The 23,997-nt window shown below is 39.1% G+C and overlaps 1 protein-coding gene across 1 annotated transcript in view; it reads left to right on the plus strand.

Annotated features, from left to right (window-relative positions):
• Window positions 1-2,482: 2,482 nt before the first annotated feature.
• LOC150088554 (melanopsin-like) overlaps window positions 2,483-23,997 on the plus strand; it is a 58,396-nt gene continuing 36,881 nt past the window's right edge. The window contains exons 1-2 of the mRNA XM_090370230.1: window positions 2,483-2,855; window positions 22,598-22,926. Of these exons, the coding sequence (XP_090226356.1) occupies window positions 2,483-2,855; window positions 22,598-22,926 (702 nt within the window). The remainder of the gene's footprint in view (window positions 2,856-22,597; window positions 22,927-23,997) is intronic.

Raw genomic sequence — 23,997 nt, forward strand, 5'->3', positions numbered from 1 at the left:
AAAGAATTCGAAGTTAGATTTCTTTAGTGTGTTCCTTTTTCCATATCTTGTTGCATGTAAAAGTAAAATTGAAAATATTAGAAAATTTTATTAAGTACAATACACAATTACATTTACTGAACAAAACATTTAATGAGAATTTTTTTTGATAATTAACAAAATTTTAAATGTTGTTTTAGTTCGCTTTCCTGGCGGGTCGTAGGTTGGACATGGCTATGAATCAACTGTAAGCGTCCCATTCGTGAATTAGGAGAGGGTGATTTTCTTTTACCCCGACAAATAATCATCTGTTGTTTCGCGAAAGTGCATTATCCAAATTTTTCCTATCTCTGTTTACATGTTCACAGTTAAAAAAATTCAAATTTAAGAACTAGTGACAATACCGATGACGAGAGAGAGAAAACGAGGACAACGAAGGCATTAAACCTTCTAAACGTGAAATGATGGCATTTGGTGAAACTTAAGTTTGAAAATTGTCAATTAGGTTACAGTAAAATGAAAGAGATACAATTCGTGGATTTTGGGAATACCAAATTGAAGCATTTGATGGACGCTCTGAGTACGATACCAATTTCATAGAGTGAATGTGAGCGAGGATTTTCACAAATGAATCTGATTGTTAGCCCAACCAGAGCTTCGTTGATGACAAAAACAGTTTCTTCACTGTTTGTAGGCCCACCGCTGACCCGCTTCGATCCAGCAAAATATGTCGATTCGTGGCTGCTCCAAAAACGTCATTAAGCAAGAGACACACAAAGAGGAAGAAAAGAAGTCTGCAGAAGGTGTCGGATGAGAACTTAAAAATTTGGAATATTCTACAAAAAAACTTTATTATGAAATTATTTTTATTTATGTTATTTATTTTTACTTATTATTTTTAGGGGCCGTAGTCTAACGAAGGACCCTTAATAATGTCACTTGGTTGTCTGTCTGTCCGTCTGTCACAGCATTGTATCTCTGGAATCACTCAAACTTATTGACTTGAAATTTTGCATGGATTTGTACATCATGTGGGCCAACATAACGCCATATTGATCGTTGTTGAAAAAAAAAATTGTCTGAGAAATAGGGGAGGGAATATGGGGGAACAAAAATGTCGTCGACAACCTATAACTTATTATACACCGTTGAAAAGAGCTCAAACGAGTAGGTTTAAAATATTTTTAAAATTAAAAATGGCGGCGCCAGACAGGAAAATGTGAGTAATTTTCGTGTCCTCTCCCTCTATTTCCGTCGCTAATGGAGCTAAAAATTTAAAAATCACATTAGCTGTGCGTTATTCAATGCTTATCAAGGGAAAAACTATTCCGATTGAAATCTATCATTTACTTTGTGTTAAAATTAAAAAAACAAATTTTTTATTGCACTTCAATATCGCGCTTCTTTGTACTAAGTAACTCTTTTCTACAAAAATAGCTGACATCATCACAACCGGTAGAAAGAAGAAAGGTCAGTATACTTCGGTGAGGAATCTATTCCTGCACCTCCCGAACTATAGTCCTATACAACGATCCGATCTGGAAACTGATCCTGAAAAGCTTTGCTCGAACAGGAACTACAGAGCCAGTATCCTGATCAACACCTTCTCTTGATAGGCCTCGACTGATTATCGGACCCAAAAGAAAGTCATCTGATATGCTCGAAAAACCTCCACAGCCAGCCAAGGTCACAATCAGCTCTCATCCTTACATAGAGGTGCTGCCTCTTGGGATTGAGCCAGTTCTCTTGAGTAGTGGCCTCGAGCTACACAGACTTCACTTTCACTTCACTTGAACTGTACTGTTCCTGGACTTTTCATATAAAAATCTACGTTTCTGTAATACATCAGAGATACATTCAGTTTTTTTTAATCGACTCCTTCAAAATTCAATTAGTTCAATTTTATAAATATCATCCAAGTTCTTTTTTGTGTTGCAATTTGTAAATTGTTGCAGTGAAATTTTGAAATTTTGTTTTAATGTAATGAGAACCCACCAGCACATTTTTCGCTGCCCCAAGGTGAAGTCCCGTTTCTCAATTTCATAAAATAAAAAAAAAAAACACTAAATGGTTAACAACACTGGATAAATCTACACATTACTCTTTTTCGTGACCCCCAAAATGTATGATCTCGGGCTTCACCAGAAAGACAGCTGCACCATTGATTACCTTACAGAGCTAATTTTCATTCATCCCCCACACCAAAAATAGATTTATTTGGGACAATTTTATTTCCTGCATTTTACCTAAAAAAGACATTCTTCGAATATTCAAAAAGAATATCAACAAGTTTCTTCCGGACACCGAAACCTTCACGGTACCGAGAGGTTCGTTTAATTCGTTGTATTTCATCTACGTCGATTTAAAGTGTCCTCAACTGTTGCGTCGTCAACTCTCGGTGACTACAAATACGGGATCTTCCCCTCGGAAGATTCCAATCGGTCCGATCTGTGTGCGCCGCCCTCCGTCTGGCAACAGAAGAGCAAGCATTTTGGTCTCCGCCATGGGATCATCGTATCAGTGTCGGTCTTCGGAGTGTAACGAAACGGCAGTGGTCGACAGGCTTACGATAACAGACGAGATATCGCACGCGAACGTGTCAGACACATTGTCGGACAAGGGTTTCGACACGGCCGCTTCGTGCCTGTTTTTCATAACTGTATTCGGTTGTCTCAACAACTTTCTGGTTATCGCCGTGCTCACCACGAACAGGAAACTGCGGACCCCAATGAACGCAATACTACTAAACCTCAGTGTTAGTGACTTTACTATATCAGCTTTCGGAACTCCTTTATCGTTCACATCTGCGGTGTATCGGCGATGGATTTTTGGAGATGCAGTTTGTCAGATTTACGCTTTCGCGATGACACTGACAGGTGAGTAGACAGCTGTCTTAAAAGCGCAGGTCAGTAACCGTATTCTGGACACCCCATAAGGCCTTTCGCGATCTGAAACAGTTCAAAGAAATCGGACTATTTATGCAAAAATATGACCTCAAATGTGATAATGTTTACAGAAAATGCAGATTGCATACGCTGGAACAAAAGGCGCACAATTAATGATGCTTCTTATATAAGATTAATTAATGGAAGTTTATTTTGATTATTTTATTTTGGCCCGAGTTATTACGCAATGATTTTAATATATTCCTATATTCAATGATTTTATTATGCAAAACAAGCAACTTGAATTAAGTACAGATTAAAATGTAATTTTAAAATCTTAAATTTCAAAAATTTAAGTTTCAAATTTTAGAATTTGAATATAAAATTTGAGTTTTTAATTACAAATTGAAATACATTTAATTCATGTTGCAATGCATAAAATACTAGGGATTAATCCAAATATGATAAATGTAACATTTTAAATCCTTTTTCTGTTTCTCGAGTGAAGAAAAGTTAAAAGGTTGTTGGGGTTAGAGGAGCACCAGCGATTAAGGCTATATTGCTCCGTGTATATTTGCTGTAAATTGCGGTGGTCTATGGTCGATTTTCTGTTTGGTGGAGGAAAAACCCCGAGTTTCCGGCGGAACAACCATTCTATCTTCGCCTGAGACAGACTAACTCAGCCACGTTGCAAAAAAGGCCCATAAAAATCCTCCTGTAATCGATGGGACTCGAACTGAGGTCTTTTCCACCCAGTGTGGGGAGGGCGGCTATCCTACCAACAGTGCTACACGCGAGGGCTTAAGTTAAAGAACCTGGTATATTAGTAACATGATGCCATTTATTTCAAACTAAGTATGCTACAAAGTCCATTTTCAAGAACTTTCTGTAGACTTCCACAGAATACAAGACGACATAAGAGACAATTCATAGTGAACGGGCGCGATAGTAGAATATATGTACCACTATCTGTGTACTTTATCTCTGGACCTTATGAGCAAAAATTTCCTTACGGCGCTACATTAAGCGATTAAAGATGAAAATACATCTTCCAATTATGTTTATGGAATATCTGCGACAAGGTGAATCAGATTACATCTGAACAGGACTGGAAGAGCCATCCAAGCAGTCACTGCAGGTATTACAGAAAGGAGCGAACTGGAATGAATGATTTAATTAATCCAAGAATTCTTCTAGCCTGCCTGGTAAAACACCATGGTAGTATGGGTTGAAAACTAATGTAAAACCTAATAAGCCTCGGTTCTCATGCTCGTAAAGGATTCTTGGAAAGGCGAATTCTAAAAGAAGCTTATCTATATCTGTCTGTTTAGACTTCACTGACAGAACTTGCTTTCCAGTGGTGCATCCATAGTACAACGTCGTTAATAGGTAGCTTCAGATTCGTTCGTCCTCTAGAGATTCGACGGTCTTAGATTTTTTGGTCATTGGCGAAGAGGAGAAACGTTACTTTGAAAGACCGGCAGACTTCACGAAGACCACTAAAAGTCGAATAAGACTGCCGACTAATGATAACTGCTGAAGATCTGTTTCAAAAGGTAACCCGTAACAACCTAGGAGGACAAATCCCACAGATACATAATTTTCGTATGGGAATTTCAAGAACTCTATTTCCCTTTTTTACTGAAGTAAATCATGATTCTCTTCTCTATAGAAGTAATCTTTATTGTACAGTAAAGATACAATAATGTGCCCGCCACAGCCAGGAGCTTGACAAAGTTATGCGGTAATATAAAAATATGTACAGTATAACAAAAAGATAACATAACATGAAATTAGCTTAAAAACGTGGCATTAAACCATGCTATAGATATGAGTATATACATAGTTCTGAGGCAGACAGTACACTAAGGTGTATATACGTTCATATGTACAAAGCACATATATGCTTAAAAGTCTGAATATTTCACAGGCGTGCATTAAGTTGTTCGGTATACGGTTTTGCATTTTATTGTGAAAAAGTTCGTACCTGCGCCGTGCCATTCTGCGCCTCAGAACATGCCGCTGACATATCCCAGAAGTCAGGGGAGTTAATCTTGCCAACCAGCATTTTGATGCTGGTCACAGTTCTCATGCGGATTATTTGAGGCAGCCGTGGGATTTGAAGTTGATCGGCCATGCTGGTGGTCCTCTGTTGGGGAGGGAGTCTATGTTTGCGGGTTCCCACTTCTATCCAGTATTCGCTGGCGAAGATGGGCTTCATGAGAGAAGGTACCGCGGAAGCCCATATTTCAGAGGCATACAGAAAGGTAGGATACACAACGGTTTGCAGATAACTGATTGTAGTTCTTGCATCTGTGTTATGAAGATGATGTTGACGGGCAATCCAGCGCATTCGGCTGATCTTGCGTAGAACACATTCGATGTGACCGTTGAACCTAAGGTTTGGGTTGAAGGTTACACCGAGATTTTTGTGTTTACTTGGAATAATTGCGCCTCCAGTGAGGGTTGTATAAATGTGGGACACTTCTTCAGAGAGAAAACCATAATAACAGATTTTTGGGGATTCAGTTTAAGAAATGGTTGAGATGGTTAGAGAGAGAGAGAGCTATGATCTTATTACAGATTTCCGATGTGATCACTCCTCTGTCGACTGATGGTGGTATTTCGGTTAGGAACTTTATTTCGTCGGCGTAGGTAATAACATCATCTCTGTTACACACAAACGGAACAAGGAGGGCGGTAAAAAGTAGCCCCGATAAAACGCCACCTTGCGGCACACCTGCATTGATGGATCGGGTATAGGAGAGGTTGCGATGAGTGAGGTACTGTTCTATTCCTGAGGAGTGAGTGAGTGAAGAAAAGCGAAAATGTCACCTTTTATCCCGAAAAAATTGGTTAGGAGATTCAGAAGGGTTGTGATGTTGAGGCTATCAAAAGCAGCTTCGACATCGGCATAAACAACCGCCATTTCTGATCTGGCCTCAAATGCATTTAGAATTTCCGTTTGGACTGCCAGAAAGTTGGAGACAGCTGATCTATTAGGGCGAAAATAATAGAGTTGCTTTGGTGGTTGTGGAAGAAGATGGTGTGTTATATGCGGAAGGACTTTTTCCAGTAGCTTTAGGAGAGTGGATGCAGTGGATATCCGTCTATGGTGCTTCGGTTGGCTTGGTAGTTGAACTTTAGGTAGTGGGGCGAGAGCGTATTTGCTCCAGGATGCAGGAAACACTATAAGAGAGGATGGAGTTGAACAAGTGGAGCAGAGGATCAAGAATATATGGACTGAGGCACTTTACGATGAAATGCGGGACTTGATCCACACCAGCAGTGCATGACGAACGCAGCGAGTTGATGACTTGGAGCTGCTGTCGATCGATTTGAATGGAAAACAGCACATCATCTGGACCAGAAATGGAGTCTGGTTGGTAATCATATAGTTGTGTGGTGTTGTCTTAAAATCTGGCTACATAGTTGATCCATTCAACTGGATTGAAGTTGGAATCTGGCTCAGAGTTAGGGGTAGAGCATGGCTATTTGCCTTTGGATAAGGTCTTCTCAGTATATTTTTTAATGGCTTGAGACTTCAATCTGTTAAACAGTGCTCTAGCTTTGCAGTACTGAATTCGGTCATATGCTGTACCAGACTGTTTCCATTGTTTATGGAAGGACTGTTTGCACTTGAAACTGTAATTTAGCTCCGAAGACCACCAAGCATTAGTTCTAGCAGAGATAGAGACCTGTTTAGCTGCTGAGAACATTGCAACAGTGTGCAACCATCTAGTTAATATGTCAAGTAGGGCCAGTTCCGGGTCTCCTGATTCAAGAACTCCCCAGGGAATTAATCTTGCTGCACCAGGGCATCTGTTCGGTTGTAGGAAGGTGGGAGAGATGATCTTCCTTTTCACGTTGTTGGAGACATTAAAGTTTGGCGTTGGGAGCTGCAATAGGGCAACGATGTGTTCATGATCTGATTCAAAGTGAGTTTTAGGTTTAATGTCGACGCTACAGGAACCAGACGATAATATGAGGTTGAGGCGATGAAGACCTCTAGTTGGGCCTTCATTTATGATCCTGAAGCGTATTTATTAGCCAGGACGCAATATCATTGATCGTCTCAGCATCGGGTGTGGGGGGTATATATATTGCACCGAGATCTAATAAGCAGGAGTTGATCTTGACCGTTAAAATCAATGCTTCGAACAGATTGGATTTCGTGGAGATTACATGTACGAACTCAAGTCTGTTGGTATTTATGATAACAGCAACACCCCCACCACAGGTGGGAGATTGGTAGGTGAAGAAAGATTTGTAACCGACAGCTTGGGCGGAGGCAATTGATTCTTGTTGTGGTTCCAATGCAGATGACATCAGTCATTTGGGACAGGAGTATCTGCTCAAGTGTCAAGCTTATTCCGAATACTGCGAACATTTTGATAAAAATGTCTTGTGTAAGGTGACACGAAACCCTCAGGAGTGCTGATTTGAAGACAGGATTTTTTTTTTTTCGTTGGCTTTTTAGCACGGTTGGTATCAGCTGAGGGAGGATTTCATTGGAGCAGTGGTATTGCACAGATTTATCAGAGGTTTTGTCATCAGAGTATGTATAGGGCTCATCATTGTGACCCTGGAATGATTATCGAATCCAGGTTCCTGGATTCGATAATCATTACACATTAACATAAAACAGTGAAATCCATCTTTGAGATAACAGCTCCCCTCAAAGTACTACGGCCTACAATGCAACTTACTTGCTATATAAATTTATTTATTTTTTGCAACGCTATTTATACATATACACACATAGTGGAGAACCATCGCCAATAAATAAATCACTTTTCTTTCTCAATTTACTTTCCACTCCAATATTTCGATATTTTTCACTTTCTTCCATGTGTTTAAAATTCTCTAAATCAACAGTACAATTAGTATTCTCAATTTGCCTATTTTAAATAAACAATTCAATCTATACTTTTTATTACTACCTATTAAGTTATTTATTCACTCATAATATTTATATTTTCCAACTATCCTTACCTACATTTATTTTAAACTTATCTTACTTTGATATTTTACCTTCATTCTTTACTAATTACTTAAGTATTTCTATTATTTTTTTCCATCTCTTATTTCTCTTTTTTACAACTATAATACTAACCAGAAGAACACTCTTCATCGTAATTACCAACATATATTTTTTGCGTTAATTGCAATCTAAAACATCCAGCCAACCAAGAAATGATACACCCTATAACTTAATACAGTAAACTCTTTAAAATCCGCCAATCTACAATTGGGAGGTTCCGGATTTTAGAGAGATGTCTGAGCAATTTAGAAGGAACACATTTCAATAACTACCAAGCAGAAACAACTGAACTTATTTACACCTGTAAATATTTATAATAAGTATCATACGATGTCATAATTCTCACGGTGGAACAAACCAGCCTTTGTAACGAGTTGCCAAGGTAATGCAATTCTTTCAAAAGATAACTTTAGTTATATTACAATTTTGAAAACTGATATCGTATACAGGCGAAACATGGAACAAGTCTTTACACCCGTTTGTCTAGGTGTTGTCACTAGAGACCATCTTCTATCTGATGAAGAACCTCATTCTTGAAACAGACTGCCATAGAAATCTACTCTTTTACTTTAAAGAAATGGTCAATTAACCTTTTTGGAGAGGCCATTTATTTTAAAGCAGTGCAATGTCAAGGCAACCCGTTGTAAAGACATTACGTTATCTGTGCTGTTTAAATCCCGCTGGCCGCAGAAACAGATTAAATGATAAGACATTGCTGCAAGCTTCTTTTAAGAAAGAAATCGCTCTTTTTTTAATAGATTTTTAAAGACAAATACAATCGACGATACAAGTGCCGGATTGCTGTCTGTCTTAATATTTCTGAATTATAAAAACGTTGAATTTTTTTATTTTTTTTATTTTTGTTTGTTTGTAAAATGTGCCGGATTTTAGAGTTTACTATATTCACTTTCAAATACATTAAAATTTTGCTCATACATTTGTCTCTTTTATACTATAATTTATGTCAATCCTTACTGAAATGTTCTATTTATTGACAGTTCTATCTAGTGGACCACTTACATTTTTTTATAGGGTCTTCTATCTGCATCGTTTGGATCATCCCCTTGGCGTAAGAATACCATTCTATTCGCAGATCGTTATGTTTTGACGTCTCTAGTACCCAATTCATCTGACTAAAAGAGCTAGACACGCTAGCTCTACCGAACAATTTTAATACAATTATGACCTAATACACATAATACGAAACAGATTGCAGCCCGTCGATGGAAAGCTTACATCTCGATTCTGGCCGTTACAGCCATTTTTTCCCATTCCTCAGCTGCTCCTCCCTCAATCTTCCTCACACTGCATTACATTACATCAAATGCCTTTCGCTATTAAACATTACTTTCCATTTCTTTTCTTTACCTGATCCGAGGCTCGGCAGGCCTGCCCCAGTCACCATATGTACACTTTCAAACTAAATCTTCACTTTCAAACTAAATCTTAAATAGGTGAGGAGGAGTTGTGATATAAATCACAACTCCTCCTCACCTATTAGAAACTGTCCAATGACGGCTGTCAATTTTGAATCGGTTCCAATTCTATTCGTCTACATTCAACATCACAATTATTCGAATTTATTGTTGCCTTTCTTACTTCCTTTAAGTTGGTCATTCCACTCCGAACCCAAGCCGCTCTATTTGATTTTCCCTATCAAGCCGCCTGTTTGATCTCCATCCAGAGCTTTCCCTCGCTACCCATAACGGATGTGTTAATTGCTATTTACGGCGATTCTAGAAAGTTTTATTCTGTTCTCTACTTCAGTGGTTCAGATGTATACCCAGGCATGCCACGACTCTTTCACAGGTGTGCCGCGCGATTAGGAAAAACTTCACTGAGTTCAATGGCAATCACTGTTTAGGTTTCGCAAAGGTTTTGCAAAGTTTCCATACAGCGACCTCCGCATTATAATTGGTTGGAGGAAACTACTTGAAAAACTGGTGTATTGTATTTGCGCCAGAGTATCTTTGAAAGATACAATAGAAGCTCTAAAGTCATCAAGTGCTAGAATCTTCCCAGGTTCTCTTTGATTTTGGAATCATTTGGACCATAATGTTTATTTTAGTTTACATTATTATTGGAGGTTTATCTTTCCTATGGAAGTTATTAAACATTTTTTCTGCGCATGTCTAATTTGAAACAGACCCGTAACAATTTTATGCTTGATAGCGGATGGAAAATAAATTGGCAGCGGTCGCGGGTTCAACCTACATTTGTCGTTTAGACTCCAGCTGCTATTATTATTATTTGCCTTTTGTCCATGGTTTGCTGAACTAATTTCGCGTTAGTTATGACAGGTGGAAAGTTAATATTTGAAAATGTGGAATTAATTTTCCCAATTTTTAACTGAATTTTATATATATATATAAAGTTAAAGACAGCGACTGAGTTTGGTTGTTCAGATCATGGTTCCTGCTGATGGCAGCAATTCATAATTGATATATTATATATAATTCACAAAAAGCATGCATATTTTCATTGAATTAATTTTAATGAACATGAATTAACCTAACCTTCTTTAGCACATGGCGAAGTGTTCCGATTATGTTTGACAATGAACCGTCGATATAAATAAAGTATTTGAAACAGTTTCTGTCTAGAACTCTCCACTCGGCTGGCATATGTCATTTCTAATCTCGGAGGTTCCAGAAACAATGACACCATATCGAATTCATTCACGTTCAAGTAACAAAATCTGGAAATTGTGTTCGCATTTTCTCTACAAGCTTCTAATAACACGTATCGACCAACTCTGGGAGACATCTGATGATTGACGAGAAGTCTAAGTCTGATCACGTTCCTCAAATCTTTTGAGAAGAGAAACAGTAGTATCCCTATCTCTCTTCTCATGGGATTACTATACAGAAAAATCAGAACAACGTGAACTTAAGGCTGTTATTTATTTCAGATCCAACTGATTGATTTGTTTTATCTGCCCATGCACAATTTACATTGTTAAACCCAATAAGTCATCAAAATCTTGCCAATATAAATGCTATGATTTTTAAACCACACAAATGTCACCCAGTTTAAAAAGTTCCGCTCTTGACTGAGATGAGCTGATTATTACCAGCAAAACCATATTTAGGATTTACAGTTAATGGGAAGTCATTAATATATAAGAGGAAAAGATTAAGTGAGCGAATAGAATATCTTTGCGAACTCAAACATTTGTGAAATTAGAAGGCAGAGGACTATCAACTATCAAACGCAGCGAGCGATTAGGGAGGAAACTGGCTATTCAGTTGCAAGAACTGCAAGAACTGGAACCGTAATATGGAGGCTGGCTTATAAGGGTCTTTAGGTCAACCACAATCGAAAGTTTCAAAAATTACGAGAGTAACTTTGTTTTGATTTCCGCCAATAGCTATTTATATAAAAGCCAAGATATCTTGTGAATTGGTACTAATGTAATTAGGGTGACCATATATACCTTTGGAGAAAAACCGGGATAAAATGTATTCCAAAGAAAAAAGTCCGGGACAATGCGACTGTTGAGAAAGAAGGAAATCCGGGACAAAACCGAGACAATGTTAATGAACCCGTCATTTTCAGGTTGTCTTCTGTAAATAACTCATAAGCTTCGAACAAGGAACCGCAGTCTCTCCAGCGCAGATTTGTTTTTATATGATCTGTTATATCACTACGACTCCCATGGGATATTGAAAATGTAGTCGAACTTGTGTACAGGAAACACAATCAGGGGATATCGACTTGAGAAATGGAAATTCTGCACGTTGTTGTTCATTAAAAGCATTTTCGTTTTTTCGTTGACATGGCTGAAAATAAAAATTATTTTATTAATTATTTTAGTTAAGTTAAGCCTTCTCCAGTGGATTTTTTAATAATAGATACTTTTTAATGAAAAATATTTGCTCTGAGTGTAGCTAGAGAAAAGTTCGCAGACTGCCAGGCGCCCACAGGCTGCCGTATGGTTTAGCTGGTTCACTGTCTGGTTGTGTAATAGATAGTACTGCTGTGTCTGAGAGTTAGTATAGCATGACAATTTACTTATTCCATATTTATTGTTTGTGTAATATTTGTGAATAATTCTATTAAGTATCTCAGAACCCATAAATCCTTAGGAAGTTAGTGTTAATTAATCTCTGGAATAGAAAAAAAGAACAATAAAAAATTTACAATTGAAATAAAAAATATTTTTAACTGAAACATATACTAAACTTGCCGAGGCAACAGTCTAAAATCCGGGACGTATGGTCACCCTAGATGTAATCCATATTAATAGTTATTAATAGAATTGATATACGTGCAACAGACGACAATTGGAAGGGAGAGTATTTGCAACCTTTTTAGGATTTGATTGAATATGAGAACATTTCCATGTAAAAGGAAAAACAAGTAGAATAAAAGAGGACACAAAAGAGGAGTCAACTGTGGAGCACAAGTTCGTCAAATCAAGCAATAATAATTTCAAATACGGAATATTTGGGCATGCTTCGATATTCGCTGTAAGCAAGATTGGTCATGATGAATACTGCATATATCGGTCAAGGAATTTCTATGAGTTCGCATGAATGTTATGTGTTCGACAAACCCAGTTTTGAAGCATTTTAACCTTTTTTGGGTAAGAAATTGGAAAACCTAAATTTTATAACAACTAGTGTCAAATCCGATTAACTTGTTTTCATCATCCCATCATAACGTCCCGACATCGTCCCATCTTAATGGTAATTAAAAATGAAATAAATGAAGCAGAGATCATGCACACTTTCAAATCTGTCACTCCAGACTCTCTCAATCAGCTTTGTCACGACCTGCAGCAGTCAACGTGGGACGCAGTGCTTGCTACAAGTGATCCTGAAATTGCAACGAACTGCTTTTTTAAGCATATCCTAAATAACTATGAACAATACGTACTATGAACAATACGTGTTATATATCAGGAGCCCAGGGAATAAAAAGGCCACCAGGCCAAAAGGGAAAATATGCCCGTTCATCTCAAACAAGATTTGTAATGTTAAAGAAAAGAGAAACTTGCAAGAATTGCTAGAACAACAGGAATCGAGGCAGACAAAATTAAACACACAATGTACAGAAACAAAGTCACTGACTGCATTCGGTCAGAGAAAAGAAAATACTATAGTTCTCAACTTACAGGTATCATAACAAGCAAGAAAAAATGGACAGTTTTGAACAAACTATTACTGGGAAGGAAACTGAAATCACTGAAATCTGCGTCCCACGTTGGAGATGTAGTTGAAAACGAGGTACTCATTTCAGATGACGAGCTAAAAGCTACTGCCTTCTGTAACCACTTTAATTCAAGTGCGAATAACCTCTTTCAAGACGAACTTGATTTCAGAGACAATGAAATGAGAAAAATCTGCCAAGTACTCAATCAGAAACTTTTTTTTCTCGCCCCCCCCCTCTCCGATCAAGAGATTTTAGAGGCAGGGAATCAATTGAAAGAAAAGGGAGCCGCTTTGATGAAATCTCTCCTCTGCTGAAAAATGTCCTTAACTCAATTCTTACGCCACTGAAGTATATATTCAATCTCTCCTTTCAATCTGGTAAATTCCTTTCTCAATTCAAAAAAGCAATAATCATCCCTGTTCCAAAGGGAAACCGTTGTAACTCCACAACAACTTTCGCCCAATAGCTCTACTCTCAGTTTTTGCAAAATTATTTCGCAAAAATTCTTCATAGCAGACTCATGGGCTTTCTTGAAGAAAATCAGCTCATCCATCAACAACAGTATGCTTACCGCTCTAAAAGATCCACTGATCTTGCAATTGTTGACTTCTGCTCAAGGATCATTGATAGTCTTGAAAAGGGTCACTATGCTATAGCACTGTTTCTTGACTTATCTAAAGCTTTTGATTGCATAAACTATAATATTCTACTTAACAAACTCAATAATCTTGGATTGACAGGGAAAATTAACCTTATCCATGAAAACTACCTTACTGATCGGCTGTTTGTCGTAAGAACAAATCAAATCATACTCAGGCATCTGTTATTTCTCCAGGGGATTACCTCAAGACTCACTTCTTGGACCTATCCTATTTGTTCTTTACATCAAAGAATTTCTCTCTTTTTCCATCTTCTCGCCTAGTAGCGTATGCCGATGATATTTCCATCCTGATCACAGATGAAGACCCTAATCAGCTTCAACTCAAAATCTCTGCCTTGCTCTCTGTGATGCATGGCTTTCTTCAAAAGAATCAGCTTATACTGAATCCAGAAAAAAGCAAAATACATGGTGTTCAGAACGAAAAACAAACCACTAAATACTGATTTAGACGTAACATACAAAGAAAAACAACTTGAAAGGGTGAACGAAACAAAGTTTCTCGGAATCTGGCTATATAATAGGCTAAGTTGGGCAAAACAAATGATAACTCTACGAAAGAAAACTTCATCACTAGCGGGAATACTCACCAGGGCTCTGCCTAGGTGTCTCCTTCCCTTCTCAGACTAGTATTCCTTTCTTTAATTCAGCCGCACGTCACCTATGGAATCATGGGGTACCACCAGCCAAGAAAACCTTGCGAGAATCAACTCCATTCATTCTCAATCGATGCGTTCGTTCAATTTTGGGCCTTCCCTGGAAAGCATCGGTTAGTTCAAGATACAGAACAAGGAAGTGAGACTCCTCAGCATCTACCAACTGCTACAGAAAGCCGAGGCGGTCTTTGTTTACAATACATTGAAGACAAAGTTTCCCCCTCTCTTCCGATCCTTTTTCATAACCACAGAAGAAGAAATATCACACAATCTAAGAAATAAAGCCAACCTGAAGATTCCGCTTTTCAGAAAAGCCATAGGTCAGAAAAGTATAAAATACAGAGGTGCTAAAACCTGGAACAAACTTCCTGCAAAAATCAAAAATGTCACTTCACTTAACCAATTCAAGAAACTACTAATTGAACACCTCACCAGGGATGTCTAATTCAAATTACCTTCCACTCAACTCCTGGATTTTAAAAACACCAATATGGAAATAATGTACAAATGTTAAAAGGAAGCAGTTGGCAAATAGTTTGTAAATTTTTGTACAGACATCTCATCATTTCTTTTCTCTCCTCATTTAATTGTAAAAATGTTCACAATTATATTATAAGTAGTGATGCTTTTCGAAGTCTTCTGTAAAGAAATGTACAAAAAACTCCAATTTATTTATGTCTTTTCTGTTGAACATTACCTGTACAATTTCAGAACTGTATATTTTTCAATTGTATATCCATCGTTTTTTTTTAAGGGAATACCCCTAAAAAGCTATTGACTTATGTGTTCTCCCTCCCTTTTTGCTATTATCTCCCAAAAAAGTGTAACGTAAAATAGGGATAAATAAATTATTCAATTAAGTTGTTTTAAACATGAATGAGCGTCCGAAACGAGGACGCTCATTCATGAGCGTCCTTGTGCTCATGAACTTGTCGAACTTGTGCACTAGCAAGACAAGTGCATTGTTTATTATTAACTAGTCCGAAACGGTGAACCATATATATTATAAAATGGCAACTGTGCGATGAAGTGAGCTCCAGGGAATGGCGCTTGCATCACGATAACGGCCCTGCACACTCGGCGCTGTTCATTCAACAATTTCTTGCTAAGAACTCCATTATGGATCGCCATCCGTCATACTCGGTGGATGTAGCGCCCAAGCCAAAGCACCACTCTCACCATAGCTGTGTCAAGAGTACCTGAGACACCACACCGTCCATGTTAGTACCAGGTACAAATCTGTCACTAGGTAGGTCTCCTGAGGCTACCCCACCTTTCTTTTGGTCCATCGTGCTGGACGAGTTCCTTGGGATAGACTTGGGGATGACTCAATCCCTTGCATTTGCTGACGATCTGGTTTTGGTGGTGAATGGTGACTCAAGAGCTGATCTAGAAGAGCGTACAAATTGGGCACTAACTAAACTCCAGGATTGGGCGGTCATTCACCGAATAAAGATTTCGGGAGAGAAAACAAAAATCTATATTGCTCAAGGGAACAATTCAATTACGAAGACCACCGGTTATCAAAATTGACACCTCCATAAGATTATAACACAGAAATCAAGTATTTTGGAATCTTCTTAGATTTGAAGCTTAGTTTCCATCCTCACTTGAAATATTTGTCAGAGAAAAAAAAAAAAAAAAAAAAAACTCTGGCATGATCATCCGTATAAGACGTGGGGGATTTAAGCGCCGGGCTCTGGCCATCATTTATAATGCATATTTGTTCCAATAGTTTGCTATGGAGCCTCAGTATGGTGTACTAGGGCCTCCCTCAACCGAAATCGCCATAAACTGGACTCCATACAGCGTTCTATGTTCCTTGCTGAAGTACAGTTAGCACACCAGCTCTACAGGTATTAGCTGGATGTAAACCCCTACACTTAGAGGTGATAAGAACAGGATTGTAATAACGGTTGAAGAAGAGTACTCTCACCGAAACAGCAAGCATCACTCTTAACCTTGATAGTTTATGATAGGTTAAGAGGTTATGATGCCTGCTTCTAACCCAAACAGGAAAGGAAGTTTGTTATTGTTATTTGGTTTTTAGGAGCATTAGCAACTAAGGCCATACTGCTCCGGGGATATGCAGTGGTCATTCCCTGACCTTTCCGCACCCTCTGTATTTGGTGGTCACGGGCTCGAAACCCGGTCTAATCAAGAAGCGTGTGCTATGCACTGCTGCTCCTCCTCACCTGGCTACGGAGGCGCATCAGGAAAGGAAGAGAATCACTGAAATTATGTACAGGACCTGGCAAGAGACATGGGACCACCAATAAAGGACTAATAATCAAAAAGTTCATTCCCTCTGTGAACTTCATCAGTCCAAAGTCTCCCCCCTGGCACTCACCAGGCCTCCATTTCTATTGACAGGCCATGAACCCTTTAAAAGGAAGCTAACATCCCTTGGTATAGAAGATGATCCACTGTATCATTGTGGGGCTGAAGAAACGTGGAATCACGTAATGTACGACTGCCATGAATATGACGGGTTCCAGCTAAGGTTTGCCACTAAAATCCAAGATAATCCTCGGCATTGTGAGCACCTGATTATAATGAACGAGCAGCGCTACGCCGCCTTTACTGAGTTTGCGCAGTCTGTCTTCACTGCTAGACGGGTTTGGCATTCAAACACCACCCATTGAAGATTTCTCAGAAATATTTCATATCGAAGACAACAACCTAATCTCAGACATGGACCTCCTGGATATGACTCTCTCTACCGTGTATCATGAGACTACCTTGTATACTACGCTGCCAAGCAAATTAGAGGTAGGATTTGCTCCTGGCACCAGTATCTGGTGCGGGATCCGCTGCTAACCCCATCCAGGGTAGGATTACACCTGTATACCTTAGGCAGGCCAGATGCTGCAGACACCTTGAGTGTTAACACTGCATACACTATCATACTGTACAGTAGGTCTCGTGCTGCTGACACCTTCAGATGTGGGATGCCTGGTACCTGCATACCGTATGGTGGATCAGGCCAAATGGCGCACTTCTTTGCAGGGTATTCTAACTCTGCAAGCTTTCTTTCTTTCCCCTGACTCTGGGTAGTGAGCTTCCCATTGGATACCCCTGGTCACCCAGGGGTAGCCAATCCTTCGCTTCCTACCTACCTCATCTGGAGTAAGGCTTTTTCCTCGTCATCCCTTCTTCCTCCCATCCTTCAGCTATCTCCCTCACTGTTGCTTTTTTTTTTTTTTTTTTTTTTTTTGTTTTCCGTCAGGATATACTGTGGACAGCCTGGCTTGCCTTCCAGTAGTGGTGGCGGGCAACGTGGAGTCCTACTAGGGTCCCCGCGGCCAAGAAGCCAGCACAAACAACACAACCAAACACTAAAAACTATATATGCAACATAACACTTTTCTGGCTTTTACAGAAGTTCTGTATTCATCACAAGAGTACTGATGGCGCAGATGTGGGAAACCACAGGTGGAGCCTTACCCAAACTCTATGCCCTCCCCCTCCAAGTTAAAGCCTACTTGAAAAGTCAGATTTGAAACTACTGAGAAAATTCAAAACACGACAAAAGAATTATTAGCAATTCCAAACAAAGGCTATCAGGAATGCTTGCAGAAGTGTTGGAATCGGTTGATAAAGTGTCAAGGGATTATTTCCAAGAAAATCTATCCGAATAGTCGGAAAGCGACATTTCCAAAAAACATTATGATCGCACTTGGTATTTCCAATTCCGAAATTTAATAAATTCTCCGACCACCACTTGAATTACCGCACCCCGATTACAAAGTTAATTATTTATTAATAGTAATATAATGACCAGGAGTGCAACACAGAAGTTCTACAGGGTGTCTCAAAAATATTGGTACAAACGTTTAGGGGAGGTAGGTAACATTTAAAGGAATGTGCATCGCATAGGAACCCATAACCGGAAACGTCACGGAAAAGTAGTAGCAGAGGCACAAGAAGCAGAAATTACACAAGACAGTAATTAGTGGCAAACATTTATTTGACATAATATTAACAGTGGAGTACGAGATGGATGCATTTCATGATGTTACAACAAATGCTCGAAGGTTCCCCCATGAGACGCGATGCATGCGTGACACCGACGCAGCATGGATTGGCGGACACGGTCGAACGCACCTGGAGTTTGACAGTAGCAGCAGCGCAGACGAGTCTTGCCACGAGATCCATTTCCGTCTCCACAGGCGATTCAGACACGACAGATTTGAGGGCCCCCACAGAAAGAAATCAAGGCTCGATATATCAGGTGAGCGTGGGGGCCAGGCAACGGGTCCACCACAGCCAATTCATCGACGCCCAAAACGCCTGTTCAAATGGTCGCGAACACACCTTCCATAATGGGCAGGCGCCCCGTCATGTTGAAACCAAATGTCGCGTCTCACATTTGCTGGAACATCGTCAAGAAACCCTGGTAGAACTTGTTCAAGAAAGATCCGATATTTAGAGGAGTTCATGCGGGATGGTAACAGGTATGGGCCGACTAAGCAGTCACCGACCATACCTGCCCACACATTTATTGCGAAGCGATGTTGTGCCGCATGGGGGCGCACACCGTGTGGACCCTCTGCTAATCCATACACTAGGTGCATGTCTGCCAGCTCACAGTTCGTATATCGATGCATGCTCTTCGTGCGGCGACTACTGCTTGAATGAGTAAACCAGAAATTTTCCCTTTCGCGAACTGATGAACAGCGCCGTGTACCGACTTACGGTGACGTTTCCGGTTATGGTTTCTAAGCGATTCACATTCCTTTAGATCAGGGGTGGGCAACAGCCGGCCCGCGGGCCACATCCGACGATGTTGAATCCGGCCCCCTCGGTAAATGCATAAATATAGAAAATCCATACCTGACTACACTCGCCCTAAACGTTCGGCTTAATTCGGTTCAATCGGGAATCGCGGCCAGTACAACAGTAACCAAGTGATTCTACGCAGCGTCAAAGAGTTATTTCCTAATTATTATTGTAGCATCGATCGAACGAAGTTCCTTTGGGTTTGACTTCTTATTGAAAAAAAAATAATATTGGTGCGAGATATTGTCTTTTCTAATTATTACAATTTTTAATTTAATATAATTTATAGCCCATAAAATGAGGCAATTAAAAAAAAAAGAAAAATTGATGCCGAATGCCGCATTTTTAATGATAATTGGAAATTTAGATATATTTTTTAAAAATACATTAATAATTTGGTAATTCAAGTAATATAACATTTTTTAGGTTCTGATTTTTTTTATTAAATCGTTCAATCTATTCCGGCCCGCATCATGATGCGAAAATTTCATTCGGCCTGCTGACGAAAAAAAGTTTCCCACCCCTGCTTTAGATGTTACCTACCTCCCCTAAACGTTTGTACCAATATTTTTGAGACACCCTGTATACAAATTTTGATCAGTGTATTTTTGCGCCCCACGGCAGAAAGATTTTTCGTGGTCCACTTTACTAAGTGTGTATATATATATATATATATATATTTTTTTTTTTTTTTCATGATTTGTAAAATTTGGCGCCCCTTAAAGAATGGCGCTCCGGATTAAGGCACGGACTAGCACGCCCTGCTAGTCCGTGCCTTAATCCGGCACTGAATTTTTGATTGGAAATTTACCCTATTCTCGCTGCAAATCTTGTAGTTTCCATCCAACTTATTTCGAAACAGGAAATATAAAACTGCATACAGACACTCGTTGTGATACAAGTATATTGTCTGTGGAATAATAAAAGCCCATCTTAATGCTCTGCCTTACAAAAATTTCTTTTTTCTAATTTGCAGAAAAAGCTTCTCTACAATAAACAAATTATAACAGTATAAAGTTCTCCGAAACTAACTGAAGTACTTATTTAAATAAATCCATATTCAAATGCAGTTTTCGTACACATTGTAATCAATATAGATTGCGCCACTGGTAAAAGGAAATCTCTCAAAGAAAACTTTTGGGAATTGCATTCCATTTCTATGGAAAGATATCAAAGGAAGTTACCGATGTCTCCATGAGATGTACGAATTGCAAAAACGGCCAGGCATATTCTCAGAAGACTTCCAAAAAATACAAACAAAATATCTCTCATCTGTTGTATTACCATCAAGTGGCAAATAAGAACACAGTGGATTGTATTTTTAAGATCCATCCTAGAATTCTTAAGCATCTATCGGGATCGATACTGTATTCTCCTTTTATCATGGAAACAACATTGTTGTTGTTTTGGCTTTTAGGAGCATTAGCAACTAAGGCCATATTGCTCCGGGATATGCGGTGGTCATTCCCTGACCTTTCCACATCCTCCGTATTTGGTGGTGACGGGCTCGAACCCCAGTCTAATCACGAAGCGTGTGCTACGCACTGCTGCTGCTGCTCCTTCCCACCTGGCTGCGGAGGCGCCATGGAAACAACAGGCACTGGACATAGAACAGAGCACATCTACCAGTCCAAATGCCGACTAGTGAGCAGAATTTTACGAGCCGACCGGGCTAACCGGGTGGGTAAAGTGCCTGCCTGGCAACCCAAAGGTCGCGTGTTCGATTCCCGCCTCGGGCTTGGATCAAAGTACTGCAAAAAAAACCTTGGGAGGTGTATTATGGCCACAGAAGCCTATGCGCCAACAACTACCAAAAAAAAAAAAAAAAAAAAAAAAAAAGAATTTTACGCTGATCGGCATAAATTTATCATGAATAAATAATACAGAATGCAAATTTTACAACTTCTCCATGGATCCTTTGATGAAATTTATTGGCCCTCGGAACATTCTTCAAGGTCCTTTCATCTGCATAGCTTAGTTTACATAAGCAAGCAATGAAACTCCCATGATTTTCTTATATTTCTTATGGGCGAAATTGAAAGGATTTGCTATTTAGCGGTCTCTATAAATAAACATTCCATAATTATAGAATAAATATTCTATAAATAAACATTCCATAAATGAAATAATTATTTAATTATTTCATTTTTAGTATGCACTTTGTCCTCTTCCTCCCATTATCCTCATGCGAAGGGAGGTGGCAAGCTGCTTCTCATGATGCCCCTCGATCTTTATGGATATTTGTATTTTCATTATTGTGAACCTCTGGCATATTTCTTGCCGTCAAAAAGGTATTGTCGTTTGTTCCCGTATTTTCCACAAACAAACAAAGGTTTATCTATACTATACTCTCAAATGTATTTAGAAACCGGTACTTTTAAAGTAAGTGGATATATTTTTTAAGAAATTTAACAACGTGTTAGCTAAATTCTTGGCCCTGATGGTGTTTCAGAAAATATTTTCTGATCAAATTACAGTACTCAAATATTTGTTGGAAATTTGCAAACGACTTGAAGACAGAGGATGAAAATGGGCCATTCTTGTGGCTGCCTGAATCCCTGACCTCACGACAGTCGAGATAACGTTAAAACCCCTTTGAAGATGGACAGTCTCTCACCATAAGTAATCTAATCCTCCTGGATTGTTTCTTCAGCCATTCACTGTGTAATGAAAATACTATAGTTGATTTTAAAATAAATATTTAAACTAATTGCAAGAGCAACGACGAATGATTGGCACAGCATTCCAAAATCGTAAGTCTTTGAAATTTAAGTCCCATACTAAGATCAATAACAGCTGTCGCTAAGATCTGCGATGCTTCTTTTATTGCTGGTTCCACTTTTCTTACGGCCTACCGGCAATATAAGTGTAAAGCAGAGAGGACCTAGTATGGAAATGTGAGATGAGGGCTCCAATAATTTTGGGAGTGTAATATACAAAGAATGCCGAATGAGTGCCATAGAATAAGAAAATCTGAATAATGGAATCTTAAGTAAAAGTAGTCTAAGTAAGTAACTGATTACCCAGACGGAGAAATGAAATCTTTCCACTCTTACCTTTGATTGCATTAAGAAATTGGGAAGGATCATTAATCAGACTTCTCGAATGTGACTATTCCACTATTTTGAATATTCCTAATTTAGAGAGTTGTGAAACCTTTTGTTAAAACAGTGGGCCACACTCAAAATATACTTTGTAATATGAAAGGAACAGTGACTTTTGGAGAAGAATATTTTAAGAATATTTATTAGGTTGTAGTCGCAAACAAACAGATTTTCTTTTCTAGAAAAAAAAAAAAAATGCTTTTGTTGTCTCACGTCTTTTAGCGATAAGTCAACCATAATTTCTTTAAAAAGTACTCTCTAAAAAAAAAAAAAGTATTCACTATTTCATAGTTACATAAAACTGACTGTTTCTTTCATTCCTTTTCCCCCAGGTATGACATCCATTGGAACCATAACAGCCATCGCAATAGAAAGATATGTCATTGTTTCTCGACCTTACAAGTCTTCAAACTTCACATCTCGTACATCTGTACTCATCTTAGTGTCTATCTGGTCTTATTCAGTAAGTTTATCTCTGCCGCCACTCGTGGGATGGAGTAAATATGTTGTGGAAGATCCTGGTATAGCTTGCTCTGTTGACTGGTTGACTCTTTCGACCAACAACACCTCTTACATCGTTTATCTTTTCTTGATTGGATTCTTCTTGCCTGTCGCCACCATTATCATCTGCTATATTAAAGTTATCTGTATTGTAAAGAGGGTAAGGCTTAGTTAATTCTTGCACTGCCTTGTTTTAAGGTTACTTAGTATGCAAATTCTAAAGAATTTAAAATATACACAACAGTTTACTTGTTTAACGGCAATTAGACTCATCTTTCTGTGATGATGTGGTGATAAATTACACTAAATACAATGGGTGCAACTATTAAGAAAACTATTATGATAACGAATGGGTTCCCTTTAGTTCTCAGAACAGCTTAGATTCATCGTGGAATGGACTCAACTGTGTCGAAATCATGCCACAAGGATGCTAGTCCCTGTTGCTTCTCACAATCGTTGCAAAATGGATGGTTGCAGATCTCTACTATGAACAGTTCGTTCCACCTCATCCTATGACGGCCACCACAGTTGGCCGAATTCACTCTCTTGTTCGCGGAACCAGTTCTATAACATTCTGGCCTTGTGACAGGGCGCATTATTGTGTTGGAAGGATCAATTCGCAGTGGATACACTACAGCCATGAAGGGCTGAGCCCCGACGGACACTATTTCCATATAACCTATGGCATCGAAATGTTTCTATCAAATGATCCAACACAAAAATCATTCAACATCACAAAAACATTCCCCCACATCATTACACCGCCACCACTAGACTGCACTGTAACACCTGGCAAGATGGGGCCATTGACACACCGTAATATTCTTGTCCTCCAACACCAGCGTGAAATATCAGGAACAGGGATTCGTCAGATCAAGCAACGTTTTACAAATCCTCCACTGTTCATGTTTCTGACCCTTCTAACTGTGGCTCTATTTTTTTCTGACAGGAGTGGAACCCCGTCCGGTCGTTCGCAGTGATACTCCATCCGCGACAAGCTACGAGTTGTGCTTTCTGAAATGCCTCTTCGGTTACCACTGCTGCACCTGGGTTGTTATTTGACTAACCGCAGACTGCTTATGTAGCGCAAATAACATGGCGCCGATAGCAGGTGAACTTTTGGAAGGAATCTGTCCTTCAAATGCTTTAATGTTGTTTTGCCTGAAGTGCAAGGCTGCTTCGTCGCATAAAGCTGCTGCTGCACTGGCCGATACTTGCTTTGAACTCGCGG

This window comes from Mastigoproctus giganteus, chromosome 3 (assembly GCF_048544385.1).
Source record: "Mastigoproctus giganteus isolate SK-2022 chromosome 3, ASM4854438v1, whole genome shotgun sequence".
Lineage (NCBI taxonomy): Eukaryota > Metazoa > Arthropoda > Arachnida > Uropygi > Thelyphonidae > Mastigoproctus > Mastigoproctus giganteus.